Raw genomic sequence first — 17216 nt, 5'->3', positions numbered from 1 at the left:
CCAACATTTCGACTCCCCCTCCCACTCTGCCAAGGGCATGCAGGTCCTGGGCCTCCTCCACCACCGCTCCCTCACCACCTGACGCCTGGAGGAAGAATGCCTCATCTTCCGCCTCGGAACACTTCAACCCCAGGGCATCAATGTGGACTTCACCAGTTTCCTCATTTCCCCTTCCCCCACCTCACCCCAGTTCCAAACTTCCAGCTCAGCACTGTTCCCACGACTTGACCTACCGGCCTATCTTCCTTTCCACCTATCCACTCCAACCTCCTCCCTGACCTATCACCTTCATTCCCTCCCCCACTCACTTGGGGAGTACTCTGTGCAACTTTCTCCCCACCCCCACCCCCACCCTCCTCTCATTTATCTCTCCACCCTGCAGGCACTCTACCTCTATTCCTGATGAAGGACTTTTGCCCGAAACGTCGATTTTCCTGCTCTTCGGATGCTCCCTGACCTGCTGTGCTTTTCCAGCACCACTCTAATCCAGAATCTGGTTTCCAACATCTGCAGTCATTGTTTTTACCTCGCAGAATCACTGCAAATCTCAGACAAATATGCTTTTCACAGGAGATGGTTGAGTACAAGAACAGCAAATTTTTGTCTCGTTTATGCATTTATTAGACATTGGCAGCACTGGCAAAACCAGCTCTGCGCATGGCCATATAAAAAAAAATGACCATTGTGTGATCAGTTGCTTTACACGCAAGTTGACACAAGAATCAGAATTAATAAATTTATAATCACAATTTATTCAGCTCGTCCTCCAGACAGACTGAATCCAGACTGAAAACGGAAAAAGAATAATTGGGGAAGTAGTAATGTTTTCTTGCTGATATCTGCAAATGATGTGGGTGAGGAAATGTAGATTTGAATCCAAAGGGAGCAAGTTCCCAAAACTGGGTGTGATCGGGGTGTGTCGGTATTCATGCAGGGAAGGGTGTGTCGGTATTCATGTAGGGAGGGGTGTGTCGGTATTCATGTAAGGGTAGCACGATTGTGTAATCTTGTGGTACAACCAAGTCCTGGGTAGGTTTCCACACTGTGTGTAGTTCCAGTTGGGATACCCTGATTCATTAAACTCCTGGGTGAGAAGTTCTGAACTGGCTCCCCTTCTTAATTCACCCAGTCCCTGTGTTAGTCAAAACAAGATGACTGAAAAAAAGATCACGTCCTTTATGGATAGCTTTCTCCAAAATAAAATTAGTTTGTTTTAAAAGGAACCATTTTAACTTGAATTTGGTGGGTTTTAAAGAAAAGAGTGAGTTTATTTATTACTAAACACCAGAAAAATTAATAATGTGCAGACATACACACAGATTGGGAATAAGAAAATAGTCCAAAAGAAAGGTAAAAGTTACAATAAAATGCTGTAAAACATTATAATCTAAGCAATTCAAGAAGAGTAGATTATAGAATCATGAAATGATAGAATCCATACAGTGTGGAAGCAGGCCAATCGGCCCATCAGATCCACACTGATCCTCTAAAGAACATCTCACCCAGACCTGTCCCTGTAACCCTGCATTAGATAGAACACTGTGGCTGGTAGAGTAGATGCTACCGGTAACATTCAGGTTGGTAGTAAAACAGTTGGTTTCAAGATGCCTGGCTTTGCATGTTGATTGAAATCTTATGTCCTAGTTACTGATCAATGGCTGAATGGCACTACTCAGAGTGGTAGAGAGTTTTTTTCCCTTTCTTTACCTGTAGTACAGGAATGCTAAATCGCTGTTTTCAAAACCATGACCTTTCTAGCACACTATTTCACACACTAGAACATTAGGTACTAACACACAGACTATTGTTCAACTCACTTTTGATACTGTGTGAAGGTAAAACACAGACATGTCTACAGCTGATGGCCTTCTTCCAATAAGGTATTGAGTAGTCAGCCTCTTGTTTTCTCTACCTTACTGGTCTTTCCATTTGAAGATATTTTGACTGTTTACAGGTGTAACATTCCAGAGTTTCTCACCAGGCAACCACTGAATTTACTACAGTAAGCTTTTGCCAACATGTCCCACTTGTGAAAAACAATTTCTGCAATTACAAGTTCACTACACCTATAGCTGACTGGAGATTTGATTTGTGATCCTGACAATATGGACTATGAGGAAAGACTCCTGCTCCTCCTGATTTACAAGGAAAACCTTTACTCCAAGGTCACAGTTAAATATGCAAAACAGGTTCAAACAGAGACATCCAGTTGTTAAATGGCAAATCCTCACCTGGAGCATGCTAGCAAATTGCTATCTTTCCATCCAAGTTGTGTAACATATAGTAGTCTGGATCACCCTATGCAGGGGATGACAGCCTTTGTACCAGTAGCCGTCGCTCTAAGTTGTGCAAAGCGTACAGTCACAACACTAACATTGACCTGACCGTGTAGAAAATTGTCCAGGTATGTTCCATACACAAAAATCAGAACAAATCCCAACTGGATATTACCGTCCCATCAGCCCACTCTCAATCACCAGTAAAGTGATGGAAGGTATCATCAACAGTGCTATCAAGCAGCACCTGCTCAGCAATAACCTGCCACTCAGCTCCTGATCTTATTACAGTCTTGGTTCAGAAAATGGACAATGAGCTAAATTTCAGAGGTGGGGGAATGAAGAACCACTGGACTCGAAGCATGAACGTTACATTTGCTCTGTAGATGCTGCCAGACTCCTGAACTATGCCAGTATTTACTGTTTCTGTTTCAGATTTTCACCATTTGCAGGTCTTTGTTTAACCTTGTTTTATATTATTGAGATGAGAGTGAGAGTGAGAGTCCTTCACATCAAGGTTTCATTTGACTGAGCGTGGCCTCAAGGAGCCCCCAGCAAAACTGGAATCAGGGCAAGCTCTCCCTTGGTTGGAGTCCTAACTCACACAAATGATGATGTGCATGGTTGTTGGAGGCTAGTCATCTCAGTTTCAGGACATCTCTGCAGGAGTTCCTCAGGGTAACATCCTATGTCCAACTATCATCAGTTGCTCCATCAATTACCTTCCTGACATCATAAAATGTAAAGTAGGTATGTTCATTGATCATTACAAAATGTTTAGCACCATTTGCAACTTGTCACATAATGAAGCAGCAGATGCCCAAATGCAGCAAGACATGGACTATATCCAGGCTTGGGCTAAAAGTGGCAAGAAACACTCACAATGCACAAGTGCCAGGCAATGGCTATCTACAACAAGAGACAATCTAACCACTGCACCTTGATACTCAATGGTGTTACCATCACTGAATCCCCCCCATCACATTCTCGGGGTTACCATTGACCAGAAACTCAACTGGACTAGCCAACTGAATACTATGGCTACAAAAGCAAGTCAGACACTAGGAATCCTACAGTCTGTAACACATCCATTGACTGACCAAATCCTGTCCACCACCTACAATGTACAGGTAGGGTCATGGTGGATACTCCCCATTTGCCTGGATGAGTGCAGCTCCAATAACATGCTAGAAGCTCAGCACCATCCAGGACAAAGCAGCCACCTAGACTGGCACTACATCCACAACCATCTACTCCCACCAGCACCAACGCTCATTGGCAGTAGTGTATACTACCCACAAAATGCACTGCAGAAATTCACCAAAGATCCTCCCAAACCCATGATTACTTCCATCTAGAAGGACAAGGGCATACCAGCAACATCACCTGTGAGTTCCCCTCCAAATCACCCAACTTCCTGACTTGGAAATATATTAAAATCCTGAAACTCCCTTCTGAACAACATTATAGTGTACCAACACCAAAGGGACTTCAGAGCTTCAAGAAGTCAGCTCACTACCACCTTTCTCAAAGGAAACATGGATGGGCGATAAATACTGGCCCAGACAATGACACCTACGTGCATGAATGAAAAACATGTGAAGTGCACTCCAAACATAAAAGTAGCGTACAATGCAACAAATCAGGTGTGCAAAATGAAGGGAAATTAGAAGAAAAATTGCTGCAACCTCTCCATTCCTCATGAATGCCAGCCATTTGGAGGGATCTTAGTGACATGCTTAGAATTTTTACTCATTTGATTGGAACCCAGACCAAATGCTACCATCTGAGACATATTGATATTCCACTTAATGATCTCATTGTACATCATTTAACAGATCTTACACTACATAAAACAACATTAATGCTGTCACAGAACATCAATGAAATTAACCTAAATGTAATAAATAAGGATGGATGTAAATAATAGCATTCTTAAAGAATAGTCATATGTCCATTGCTTCTAGCCTTAGTGTTAACAGAGGGGCACACATCTTGGAGAAAAGACTGCATGAACAGACATGCATTTACTTTCATTGCAAGAGACACATTCAAGATATCATTAGGTTTAAATTATGGGGCAGCTGCAAAACACTCAATACTTTATTTTAAAGCAGACATTTCAAGCCATTACATATATAGTATAATCTTACACATAATAATACATCGTTTCTTACACTCCACAATGAACTAATATTCTTCTTACCGGTGTTTCATGAAGCAAAACAAGTTTTGTCACTCGTAGGTTCATTTGTATGCCAAGACTTTTGTGTTGGAACAGATTGAAGACCTAGAAAATAACGTTTGTAGCAAAAAAAAAGTGCTTGAAGCAGATGCACCAATATCCAGGGACATTAATCACACTGACAGCTGAAATGCACATTATAACTGGAACCTGACAAAAGAAATGTTGATGAAAATGCCCCAGTAGCTGGATATTGCTTAGGGGAACTTGGATGTCAACGTTTTAAAATTATGCGGGCATTTAGGTTCCACACTGAACCCATGAACAATACCTGGTCTAAGCTTTTTGTTTCAAATTTAACTGATTTTTCTAATCAATTTGGTCTGGGTCTATCCTACGTTTTGTTTTATATATTATTGGCTCATTGGATATTGTGTCATTGGCAAAGCCAGCAGTAACTGCCAATCCATAATATTCCTTGAGAAAGTGACAATCAACTGTGTTGAGTTTGTCTTGGCAAACCCTTTGTGGCATAGTTAATGTTAGAAAGGGAGCTGATGAATTTTTCCCAGTGGCAATGAAGGCTTGGTAATTTACTTCAAGTCAGGATCGTGCGCAACTTGGAAGAAAACTTGTGAGTAGCAGTGTTCCCCTGTGCCTGCTATTCTTGACCTTCAACGTGGTAGAGATCATAGATTTGGACAGTGCTGTCAAAGACACCTCAATGCCTTGCTCAGTGCACCTTGTAGACAATAACCACTGCAGCCACATTGCGTCAGGGCTGGCAGGGGTGAATATTTAAGGTGGTGGATAGGATGTCAATCAAGAGAGCTGCATATCCAAAGCTGTATAGATTTTCTTTGTAATTGTAGTTATCCAAACAAATGGACAGTATTCATCACATTCAAAACTCAAGTCTTGTATTGAAAAATTACAAGATATCAGGCAATAATTCAAATACTTCATTTAGAGTATTGTGTGCAGTTTTGGGCCCCATATCGCAGAAAGGATATACTGGCCCTGGAGAGGGTTCAGAGGAGGTTCACGAAAATGGTCCCAGGAATGAAAAGCTTAACATATAGAGAATGTTTGAGGACTCTGGGTCTATACATGATGGAGTTTAGAAGGATAAGGGGTGGGATCTAATTGAAACTTACAAGATACCGAATGGCTTGGACAGAGTAATGTTGGGAAGATGTTTCCATTGGTAGGAGAGATAGGGACCCAAGGTTACAGCCTTAGGGTAAAGGGAAGACTTTTTAGAACAGAGATAAAGAGAAACCTCTTCAGCCAGACAGTGGTGAATCTGTGGAATTCATTGCTACAGAAGGCTGTGGGGGCCAGGTCATTGAGTATATTTAAAACTGAAATAGCTTGATTTTCTTGATTATCAAGAAGATCAAGGGTTGTGAGGAGAAAGCAGGAGAATGGGATTGAGAAACCTGTCAGCCATGATTGAATGGCAGAGCAGACTTGATGGGCGGAATGGCCTAATTTCTCCTCCTGTGTCTGATGGTCTGATGGTCTTATATGGTTAACTCCTTCAGCAATACAAATCATTTAAGTTGTTCCTGATGAAGATTTACATTCATCATAAGGTTATTTTTCTCCATCAATTACTGATGGTTCTGATAGATATTTGTAAATGTATGTTCAAAAGGCAACAAAATATAGAAGTGCATGTCAATCTGGAGTGCCACCCTGCCCCGAAAAATATGACATGTGAGCAGCAAGCTGTCTTCATACAAGGGTTCAGAAACACAGCCAAACATTTTCAAACTTTGTGATCTCAGGTGACATCCAAGGCCTAGTTCCCAGTAGGAATTCTAGTTACAGACAGGCAGTCATTGCAACTCCTCAGAGTTCCTGTGTCAGTCCCTAGCAGTGATACCCTGTTGGAGATGAAGGATGGTCTGGAAGGAGAGCCACCACCCCACTAAAATCCTTCAGACAAAGTCTCTGAAGTGGTCAGCGTTGCTGACTCAAACAAGGTCCGTGAGAATAAACCAAAGAACCATGAAAGCTGAAGATCTGAAACAAAAATAAAACAGAAATTGCTAGAGAAATTCAGCAGGTCTGGCAATCTGAAGAAGGGTCACTAGAATGGGAATGTTGACTCTGTTTCTCTCTGTACTCATGCTGCCAGACTTGCTTAGTTTCTCCAGCAATTTATGTTTTTCTTTAAGGTCGTGAGAAGTTGGGGCTGTGGGGGAAGGAGGAAATCTGGGCCACAACAGGATTGTGTCAGAATATATAACCATTCATGTTTTACTGTTTGTTATTACGTTAGTAATTGTTCAACCATGTTTAATACAACTACAATTCATTCTCACCATATTCATGACAGTTAAAATGAACCTTCTGACAGCATCAGCTCCATGATAGTTGACCATTGCTGTATCAGCAACAACTAAGGTCTCTACGTTATAGTCATGTGATAATTTATATGCGTATCTCCTGCCTCTTCCTCTCTCCATTTGTTTTCTATTTTTGGATTCTTTTTTATCTGTAAAACACAATTGAAAAATTGTTAACAAGATATTAAGACAACTAACATAATTTTCCCATACTAACTTAGAAACAATTTAAGCAATGATCAACACTAGAAAGTCAGCACATTGTAAGAGGCTATAGCACATTAGTCTCTGTGCAGAATTTTCTGTCAGTAGTGTCAGCTACAAATCACTACAACAAGAGTCAAGTTGATAACAAAAGGATGCTAACATCCAGAATTAATTTGTTTGTAGGCTGAGTTATTCAGCTGTCTTTACTGAGATAAACAACAAAGAGATTTTTTCCAACTTCCCCAAAGGAACCAAAGTTGCCAGTGGAAAAAATAATACATTGGTTAAATGAAAAAAAAGTAAGCAAATTGCATTGATATAGAGCCTGACATGACCTTGTGTTGTCTTAAGTACTTTATGGTGAAAGGGCTTTTCAAGTGTAGTCACTGCTATAATGTGAGAAAAACTGCAGCCAGTTTGCAAACAGTTTGTTCCCACAAACATAACGACTTGATGATCTGTCCTTGGGACAAATATTTGTCAGCATCACACAACACCAGGTTATAGTCCCAAGCTTTCAAAGAACCTCCATCTGAGAAAAAAATAGTGCAACTTCAGTTTAACATCTCATTCTGCAGGAATACCCTCTCAATATTGTACTGGAGTTTTAGCCAAGGTGCTAGACTCAAGTTTTTGGAGTGAAACTAGAAGACACAAACTCCTAAGTCAGAGATGAGAATGCAACAAGTGAGACATGACTGACAGTAACACAAGTCTAGATTAGAGTGTTGCTGGAAAAGCACAGCAGGTCAGGCAGCATCCGAGGAGCACCACTCTTTTCCAGCACCACTCTAATCTAGACTTTGGTTACCAGCATCTGCAGTTCTTGTTTTTGCCTGACACTAACATAAGACACACAATAAATTTAGACCTTGAAGAAAGGCTAGTAATATGTTATGAATTTTTCCATTTATACGTCAGGCTGTTAGATACAGGAAACCTTGCTGAGAAACCAATTGATATGTTTATATTACACTAGATCAGTCAATTTGAAGGATCAATGCATTGATTGTTTTAGTTTTCCTCATTTATTTTCCCGCCTTGAAAACGTTGATATGCAAACAGACCTGGGGTATTTGTTCATATATCACTGAAAACTAACATGAGAGTTAGCAAGCATGCTGGCCTTTATTGCAAGAGAATGAGAGTACAGGAGTAAAGATCTCTTGCTGAAATTGTATAAGCCTTTAGTAAGACAATACTTATAGCACATTGTACAGTTTGCTCTCCTGACCAAAGGAAGGACACATTTGTTACAAAGGATATACATCACACATAAGTTTTCTGGGACATCAAGATCATTCTCTGAAGAAAGATTGAGGAGGCTGAGTCTATATTCCCTCCATTTTAAAACTGTGAAAGGTGAACTTACTGATACGTACAAAATTCTTACAGGGCTCAATAGGCTCGATGTAGGATGGATGCTTCTGAGGGTTAAATCGTGTAGAAACCAGGGGATTAGGTCTCAGGAAAAGCGAGGCCATTTAGGGCTGAAATGGAGAGGATTTTCCTCACAGAGCGTGGTAAGGCTTCAGGATTCTCTAAACAAGAAGGCTGCAGAAGCTCAGTTCTTTGGTTGATTTATGACAGAGACTGCTAGATCTCCAGATGTGGAAGCTAGCAAGGGATCGGAGGGTAATGCAGGAGTTATCAATGGACGTGGAAGAGTGTGAGGAAATGGCATTAAATGTAGAAGATCAGGCATGATCTTGAGACATGGCAGAGTGGGCTAAATGGACCAATTTTTGGGCAGCACAGTGGTTTAGTTGTTAACACTGCTGACTCACAGTGCCCACGGACTCCATTTCGATTCCAGCCTCGGGCGACTGTCTGCATGGAGTTTACACATTCTCCCTGTGTTTTCGTGTGTTTCCTCCGGGTGCTGCAGTTTCCTCCCACAATCCAAAGATGTGCAGGTCAGATGAACTGGCCAGGCTAAATTCCCCATAGTGTTAGGTACATTTCAGGGGTAAATATAGGGTATGGGAATGGGTCTGGGTGGGTTACCCTTCAGGGGGTTGGGTTGGGCTGAGGGGCCTGTTTCCAAACTGTAGGGAATCTAATTTTTAAAAAATGGCCTACTCTTTCTCCTATTTCCTATGGTCAGTTCCCTAATTAATCAAATTGAGATGTTATCACAGCAGATTGAATCAAATCTACAGCAGTTACGCATCTGGTAACTCACAGGAGATTAATGTGATTCAGGAAACTTTGTCACACAGCAAGCCACAAACAATACAATGAAGCTGGAAATAGCAACTCCAATGTTTAAATGTACTTTCACGCATCGGCAAGCATTTCCTAAAGCAAACTTTATTTCAAAGAAAAATGCAACCAGCTCACCTGTAGGCATGAAGTAATTAATTTCTGCAGTTAAATTTCTCAGCGAAAAGTTAAACAAGTTCAAACTGTGTATCATTATAAAGCAACTAGACCTCCAAGTGCTCATGGCAATGAAGCTTTTATGTTTATTGGCTTGGCTTTACCGTAGAATAATTAAAATCCACAGCAAAATGTCTTTGATCACCTTCTCAGTCTTAACTCTATAACTGAAAAAGCTGGAAATCAGGGTTTGGGAGAGCAACAGTTCTGAGAGAGTTGGAGAACATACTTTATTCCCCAGTTAATGGATTTCTCTTTCTCTCTGGATTCTACCAGATTTCTCTCTCTAATTAACGTTGTTAAAATTCTAAATTCTTTGAAGCTCAACATTCCCATCTGTGTCAAGCAAATGACCATTTTCTAAAGAAATAGTTTGAGAAATGTCAGAGGAATTTACAAAGGGATTATTGTGAAGAACCGGGATGGTTTGAAATTGTATTAGACAGCTTTTAACCAAAAAGATATTCAATCTTTATTTAAAATGTTTCCCTTTATATTGTAATTTTTCTTTCATGTAGGAGGTTATTATCTAACTTAGGATGATAATAGACCTTAATACGGTAATAATTGCTATAATCACTATCCAAAATTATGTTATTATGCACTGATAAATATCTTTCAATAATCACTCAGAGATCATTTATTCTCATGATCTATGACAAAGGCTCCCATTCATATATTTTATAATTATTTGCTAGTTTACTTGTTCGCAAAGAACGTTGCCAACTGTAAATAATTACATTTACAGCATTTTACTTATAATTAGTCATCGCATTGTAACAGTTAGCTCAGGTCACCATAAGATTGTGAAGTTAAACTTAAGAACAATAGTGGCACAGCTTTTCAAAGCAAGCTAAAAATAATTAAATCAAAGGTCTTTTTATTGATTGATTCTGCTCAAGACACCACATGAGTCATTGAGAGCAAAAACACTAATGAAAATGTAAATAAGCTCGAACTAACATCTACTGTGCTGGTGAAAGGTTATAAGTATAAAGCAAAAGATCAGAAAATGGCAGGTCAATGTCGCAATTCAGAACTCTTTCACTTTCCACCTCCTATTGGCACATTTAATAAACTATTTATACATTGCATTTACTTACATAGCCTCAGGCACTGGAAACACCACAAATTGTACTAGTGTTAATTTTACAGTGGAAAATATGTTGCTGGAAAAGCGCAGGTCAGGCAGCATCCAAGGAGCAGGAGATTCGACGTTTCAGGCATAAGCCCTTCTTCAGGAAAGTTGTCCTGGTTGGGTCCAAATTTTGTTGGTCAGAACGTAGTCCGGAGTCCGTGCGGGATCAGTCGGTTCCGTAGGCAGGTGCTGAGGAAGGAGATGTGGCTGTGGTAACGAGTCTGTTTGAGAACGTGGTTGAAGAGCTTCTGTGCACAGGAGATGACCTGGGGTGTGCAGTGAGAGAGGGACTCACTGAAATCCTTGTAGAGGGAGGAAGAGAGCTTCTTCAAGGAAGGCATCCTTGCAAGAGGATTCGCAGTAGGTTGAAATCCTTGGATGCTGCCTGACCTGCTGCGCTTTTCCAGCAACACATTTTGAGCTCTGATCTCCAGCATCTGCAGACCTCCTTACTTTTACAGTTAACAACCTCAACTGACCCTTTGGGGGAAGGTGGAGGGAAACACACAAAATAAGCAAGTGGCCAGCCCAGTGTCACTATGCTCAGTGCGGCCCTCATACTGTGGTGAGAGTCCATCAGCCTGGTATCAGCCAATCCTTAGGCAAGTTGTGGTCTTTAAGTTGCCAATTAAAGGCCCCCAAGGCTGTATTTCCATCTCTGTCATCATAATACGATGCAAAGGCAGAAGGAAAGTGGTCAGTCCACTATTTTCCCAGAGCCAGATAAAAGGTAGGAATGGGAGGCTCACCCTTTTGTGGATTCCCTATGGCCAGAGGCTCCCATCCATAACATGATCACACTGCTGTTGTGGTCTCTCAAACAAGGCCTCCTGCTCCCTTTGCTTCCCCCGCCCCCTCACCTAACTACTAGGATTCCCAACGCTTCTCCAGCCAAATTCCTGGATTTCCCTTGAAGTCAAGTCTCTGTGGACCTTCTTGTCAGGGATCACTGTAGCCCTGGCTGCGATTACTGCTTGCTGCTGGGACTGCAGGGATCACTGGGATCGCTAGAATCGCTGGTACTCCTGGGAATGCTGGGATTGCTAGGACCATTGGGATTGTTGAAACGTTGGGGTAATGGGGATCGCTGGTACTGTTTGGATTACTGGGATCACTGTGACTGCTGGGATCGTTGGGACTACTGGGATCGCTGTGACTGCTGGGATCGCTGGGACTGCTGGGATCGCTGGGACTGCTGGGATCGCTGGGACTGCTGGCTCTGCTGGAATCACTGAAGTGCCAGCTAATTAGATTGACAGTTCCTCCTGTTCCTGAGAAGTGGAGATCCCACTTTCATAGCACAGACTGAGCCATTCAGCCTTCTGTGTCCATACTAGTTCTCTACAAGAATAACTCAACTGGAACTATATCCCAACCTTTCACAAGTCCTCCAACTATTTTTTATTTTCTTTTCAGGCACTTAATTCCTTTTAAAGCCATGTATGTACCTGTCTCCACCTTACTCTTAGGCAAACAATTCAAGACCCTAACTGCCTATTGCATTAAAATGCTTTTTTCCCCCAAGTCAGCATTAGTTCCTTTGCACATCACCTTAAATTGGTATCTTTTGGCTCTCCATCCAACTGCTGAAGGCAACAGTTTCTCCCTACCTACTCTGGCTAGGCCTCACACAATTCTGAACACCAGAATCAAATCCTTTTCCAACCTTCTCTCCTTGAAGGAAAGAACCCCAGCCTCTCCATCCTCATCCCTGGAAGAGAACATAGAACAATACAACGCAGAACAGGCCCTTCGGCCCTCGATGTTGTGCCGACCTGTGAACTAATCTAAACCCATCCTTGACAGTCTTCATATCTTTCCTAAAGTACAGGATCCAAGACTGAATACTATGCTTCATTTGAGGCTGAAGCAGTGTTTTCTGAAGTCACCTCCTATCATACTTACTTTTGTACCATCCAGCTCCATTTATAAAATTTGAGAACACTCATCTTTTTTAACAGGGGTGGTATGGTGGCTCAATGGTTAGCACTGCTGCCTCACAGTGCCAGGGACTTGGGTTCAATTCCACCCTTGTTCAACTATCTGCCTATCTGGAATTTGCACATTTGCCACATATCTGTGCAGGCTTCCTTTGGATGCTTCAATTGCCTCCCACAGTGCAAAAATATGCAGCTTAGGTGGACTGGCCATGCTAAATTAGTGACTAAGAATGTATAGGTTACATGGATTAATCGTTGGAAGTGCAGGATCTGAGTGGGATGCACTTTAGAACGTTGGGTGTGGACCTGATGGGCTGAAGGGCCTGCTTCAATACTGTAAGGGTGCTATGGTACTACGGACACTTTCTCAGCCTCTCCTGCCAGTTTCAATAATATTTCCACAGAGGGTCTGACTGAGACTGATGGTCAATATCCCATCCTGCTTTGGGATGATGGTTCAGAACGGGATGGAGCTGGAGAACTGGCACACTGCCTGGTCACTGCTTTGTCCCTGACCCCTAAAGGGTCTAAAACAAATCAAGCTCACCACTGAAGTTAGACGACTTGCCAGTGGCACAAAACACACAGCAGCAAGGGGCAAATTCTACTCCAAAAGCCCTAAGAAATTCAATCACAGGACAACCAGTCAGAGACAGTCACCTCTGTACATGCAGATATCCAACTCTCTGGCAGCTGGTCCTCCAATCACAGGCTGGTTCTCTGCCATCCTCCAATCACAGGCTGGTTCTCTGCCATCCTCCAATCACAGGCTGGTTCTCTGCCATCCTCCAATCACAGGCTGGTTCTCTGCCATATTTGCTGCTGACAGGCTCATCAACAATAAAACACTGGGAGAGCAGCTTCCTGTGATTGGATGAGCAGCAAGAAGACATGTGATAGCATTGAGGGGGTTAGAGAAGCCGAGGCACTGCGCTCTCCCCGCGTTACTCTTACACATTACTCTTCATACCCAGTGGAAAGGATTTTCCTCATTTCACCTTTGCTTCTTTTGCAGGTCACTAGATTCAGTATTTCTCTTATAATTTTGCAAAGACAATTATAAAAGGTTCCTTCCTTACTCCTGCTTCTTTTATTAACATTTTTTAACCTCACAAATGACACTCTCCAATCAGTTTCATTATTAAAACATTCTCAATTAACTGAACCAATAAAAATCACTTTGATGGAGAAACAGAACAGATGTTAGTGAATTGGCTAACCTCTCAAAACCCAGACAGAGCACACCTATGGTCCGTTCTCTGAACCACATTGGTGCTGAACTTTACTCCTCAGTTTCTTGCTCCATGCTAAACCTCCTTTATTCTCAGAAACTTTCAATAGAGTCCAAGCTTATTCCATTTTTCCTGGATGTGTCAAAATCTCAAACAACCTCTCATATTTCTCGCCTTCACGTTCCTTTATTCCTTGGTCCTTTTGGTGTTCTTGTACACCAGTCAATGAAGGTAAGCATGCAGGTACAGCAGGTAGTGAAGAAGGCTAATAGCATGCTGGCCTTCTTAACTAGAGGGATTGAGTATAGAAGCAAAGAGGTTCTTCTGCAGCTGTACAGGGCCCTGGTGAGACCACACCTGGAGTACTGTGTGCAGTTCTGGTCTCCAAATTTGAGGAAAGACATTTTGACTATTGAGGGAGTACAGCGTAGGTTCACGAGGTCAATTCCTGGAATGGTGGGACTACCGTACACTGAAAGACTGGAGCAACTGGGCTTGTATACCCTTGAGTTTAGAAGATGGAGAGGGGATCTGATTGAGACATATAAGATTATTAAAGGATTAGACACTCTGGCAGCAGGAAACATGTTTCCGCTGATGCGTGAGTGCTGAACCAGAGGACACAGCTTAAAAATACGGGGTAGACCATTTAGGACAGAGATGAGGAGAAACTTCTTCACCCAGAGAGTGGTGGCAGTGTGGAATGCTCTGCCCCAGAGGGCAGTGGAGGCCTAGTCTCTGGATTCATTTCAGAAAGAGTTGGATAGAGCTCTCAAGGATTGTGGAATCAAGGGTTATGGAGATAAGGCAGGAACAGGATACTGATTAAGGATGATCAGCCATGATCATATTGAATGGTGGTGCAGGCTCAAAGGACAGAATGGCCTGCTCCTGCACCTATTGTCTATTGACAATGTTTCCATGGTGTCAACAATTCAGGAACATCTAAAAGTAAGCGCTCCTTGAGTATCTGTTTATAGGTGTATGCAAAACTTTCAATTCCTTTCAGCATTTATCAGTTGGTTAACAGCATTGACGATCTAAAATTACATTGAAGCTACAGCACCAAAGCAAATCACTCAATTAACTCAATTAACTAATCCACACTAGTGTTTGTAATGAATGCTCTTACAAGTTTTTCCATCCTTATTCAGTGGGACTACTTTTAGTGAAATCAGTTTCATATTCTGGAGTTGATTTTGACATTTAAGCTAGGAAGTGGTAGACGCAGGTACAGTTACAACTTTTGAAAGAGATGTAGGAAAGGTTTACAGTGATACAGCCAAACGTAGGCAATTGGGATTAGTTTAGTTTGGGAAACTTGGTCAGCATGTTCACGCTGGACTGACGGGTCTGTTTCTATGGTGTATGATTCTATGAATCTATGATTTCATCTGTAACAGTGACAAAGTGGCTAGTTGAAACTTGAAAAAAAAGGAAAGGACCGTTGCATCATCTCTCTAATCTGAGTAACATAACCAAGTAGAATAAATAGGAAAGTGACAGTCTGCAATCACCCTCAAATAGTATTACAGCTTTCCTGCACCCATTAAGATTCAGCAATATGGCCAGCGTTGGTTTGAAGAAGGACAGCCAGTGAGTGCTCAAAGTAATCAGACTGCTATTTTAGATTTGAATTAATTGGTAAAGTTGTTAACTCTTCCTTCGCTCTGTTCCACAAGCGATAATGGATCAGAAACCCAGACTAGGTACATTTCAAATAAAGCTGAAAGATGTGTTGCTGGAAAAGCGCAGCAGGTCAGGCAGCATCCAAGAAGCGGGAGAATCGACGTTTCGGACATAAGCCCTTCTTCAGGAACGGTCCTTGGATGCTGCCTGACCTGCTGCGCTTTTCCAGCAACACATTTTTCAGCTCTGATCTCCAGCATCTGCAGTCCTCACTCTCTCCACATTTCAAATCAATAAAATCAGCATGAAGTGTTCTTCTAAGTCTTAAACAACGGGAGGTATTATTTTAATTTGGACTTCAGCAGTTCAAAAAGGCAGCTTACGACCACCTTACCAAGTCCAATTAGGGATAAGCAATCAGTTCCAGCCCAGTCAGCACTCCCCATATCCCATGAATCAATTAAAAAGGAGTTTAAATGTATTTGCATCGGCATCCATGCAAGCACACACACAAAAGGGATTGCAAATGAGGTAGCATATATTATCAGAAGGACATTATTAAGTTGGAAAGAGTTCAGAAGAGATTTACCAGGATTTTGCTGGGAATGGAGGGTTTGACATTTAAGGAGAGGCTGGACAGTTTGGGATGTTTTTCACTGGAGCGTAGGAGGTTGAGAGATGACCTTACAGAGATTTTAAAAATCATGAAGGGTAGAGAAAAGGTGAATGGCAGGAGCCTTTCCCTGGTATGAGGGATTTCAAGACTAGGGAGCACATTTGTAAGGTAAGAGGAGAAAGATTTAAGAAAATTAGGGTTTATTTTTACACAGAGTGGTTCGTGTAAGGAAAGAACTTGCTGAGCAAGGTGTGAATGCGGGTACAGTTACAACTTAATAATAGACATTTGGATAAGTACATGAATAAGAAAATTTGGAGGGATATGGGCAGGCTGGTGGGACTAGTTTAGTTTAGGATTATGGTTGACATGGACTAGTTGGGCTGCAGGATCTGTTTCCGTGCTGTGTGACTCTATGACTCTATTTAGGTCTTGCAAGTGCATTAATTCACTATTATATTTTAATCTTTTGAGATGGAAACTCGAAGCTTGTGGGCTTGATGATCCCCCTATGGCTCATTAATAAAATGGTGGTTGGGAGCTTCTAGTGATGGAGTCTCAGTGGCTTGGTGTTTTGCAACAGTAGGTTCCAGGCTTGTTCCAGTCAGCGTCAGGACATTAAAGTGCTAAATGACCTTCTGGAACAATTCACTGAAAAGACATTAACATGCAGCAGATCTCTCCTGTGGATTTAAAGTTTGTAGCCAAAGTTTGGTTTGACCTCCAGATTGATAGATAAAAGCTAACCCAAATTCCTTGCTTGCTGGTGGATTTTAGGGCAAGGTCTTTTTATTTTGTTGTCCTCTCTCAGTCTGTCAAAACTGATCCAAACTGGACTCAAATTATATGTTAATAAATGTTTATTTCACAGCTTGGTTTCTGCCCGGTGACTACAATTTTTTTTCCATTCTTCATACATAAATTACCTCACAACTTGAGTATTTACACACAGTAATATTTGAGTTCAACCATTAGCATCTCCTTGTTTTCAAATGGGTTTCTCCCCACACCCTTTCTGTGGAATTCTGCTCTATTTCCAAAAGGTCAGTAAAACCATTGTGTACTAGACTTCAGCAGTGACAATGACAACCATTAAATCCACAGGAGAGACCTGCTGTAACTCAATGTCCTCTCTGCAAACTGTTCTAATGGGTTGTTTGCATTTTAAAACTCTGAAACAACAAGGGTAACTCCCAGCCTTGTGTAGGTTCATACATATTGGTCAGCAGACCTCTCAACACCAATTTGTTTCAA

General features: G+C 41.7%; 1 protein-coding gene across 3 annotated transcripts in view; it reads right to left on the bottom strand.

The window, feature by feature from the left end:
- The window catches only part of LOC132829666 (A disintegrin and metalloproteinase with thrombospondin motifs 19-like), a 520482-nt gene that overhangs the window by 480860 nt on the left and 22406 nt on the right, over positions 1 to 17216 (bottom strand). For all 3 annotated transcript variants that reach the window (XM_060847015.1, XM_060847030.1, XM_060847023.1), the window contains exons 4-5: positions 6795 to 6967; positions 4483 to 4566 (exon numbers count right to left, since the gene is read on the bottom strand). In XM_060847015.1, coding sequence (XP_060702998.1) covers positions 4483 to 4566; positions 6795 to 6967 — 257 coding nt within the window. The remainder of the gene's footprint in view (positions 1 to 4482; positions 4567 to 6794; positions 6968 to 17216) is intronic.

The sequence above is a fragment of the Hemiscyllium ocellatum genome, chromosome 2, assembly GCF_020745735.1.
Source record: "Hemiscyllium ocellatum isolate sHemOce1 chromosome 2, sHemOce1.pat.X.cur, whole genome shotgun sequence".
NCBI classification, from domain to species: Eukaryota; Metazoa; Chordata; class Chondrichthyes; order Orectolobiformes; family Hemiscylliidae; genus Hemiscyllium; species Hemiscyllium ocellatum.
This window is presented reverse-complemented; position numbering and strand designations above follow the sequence as displayed.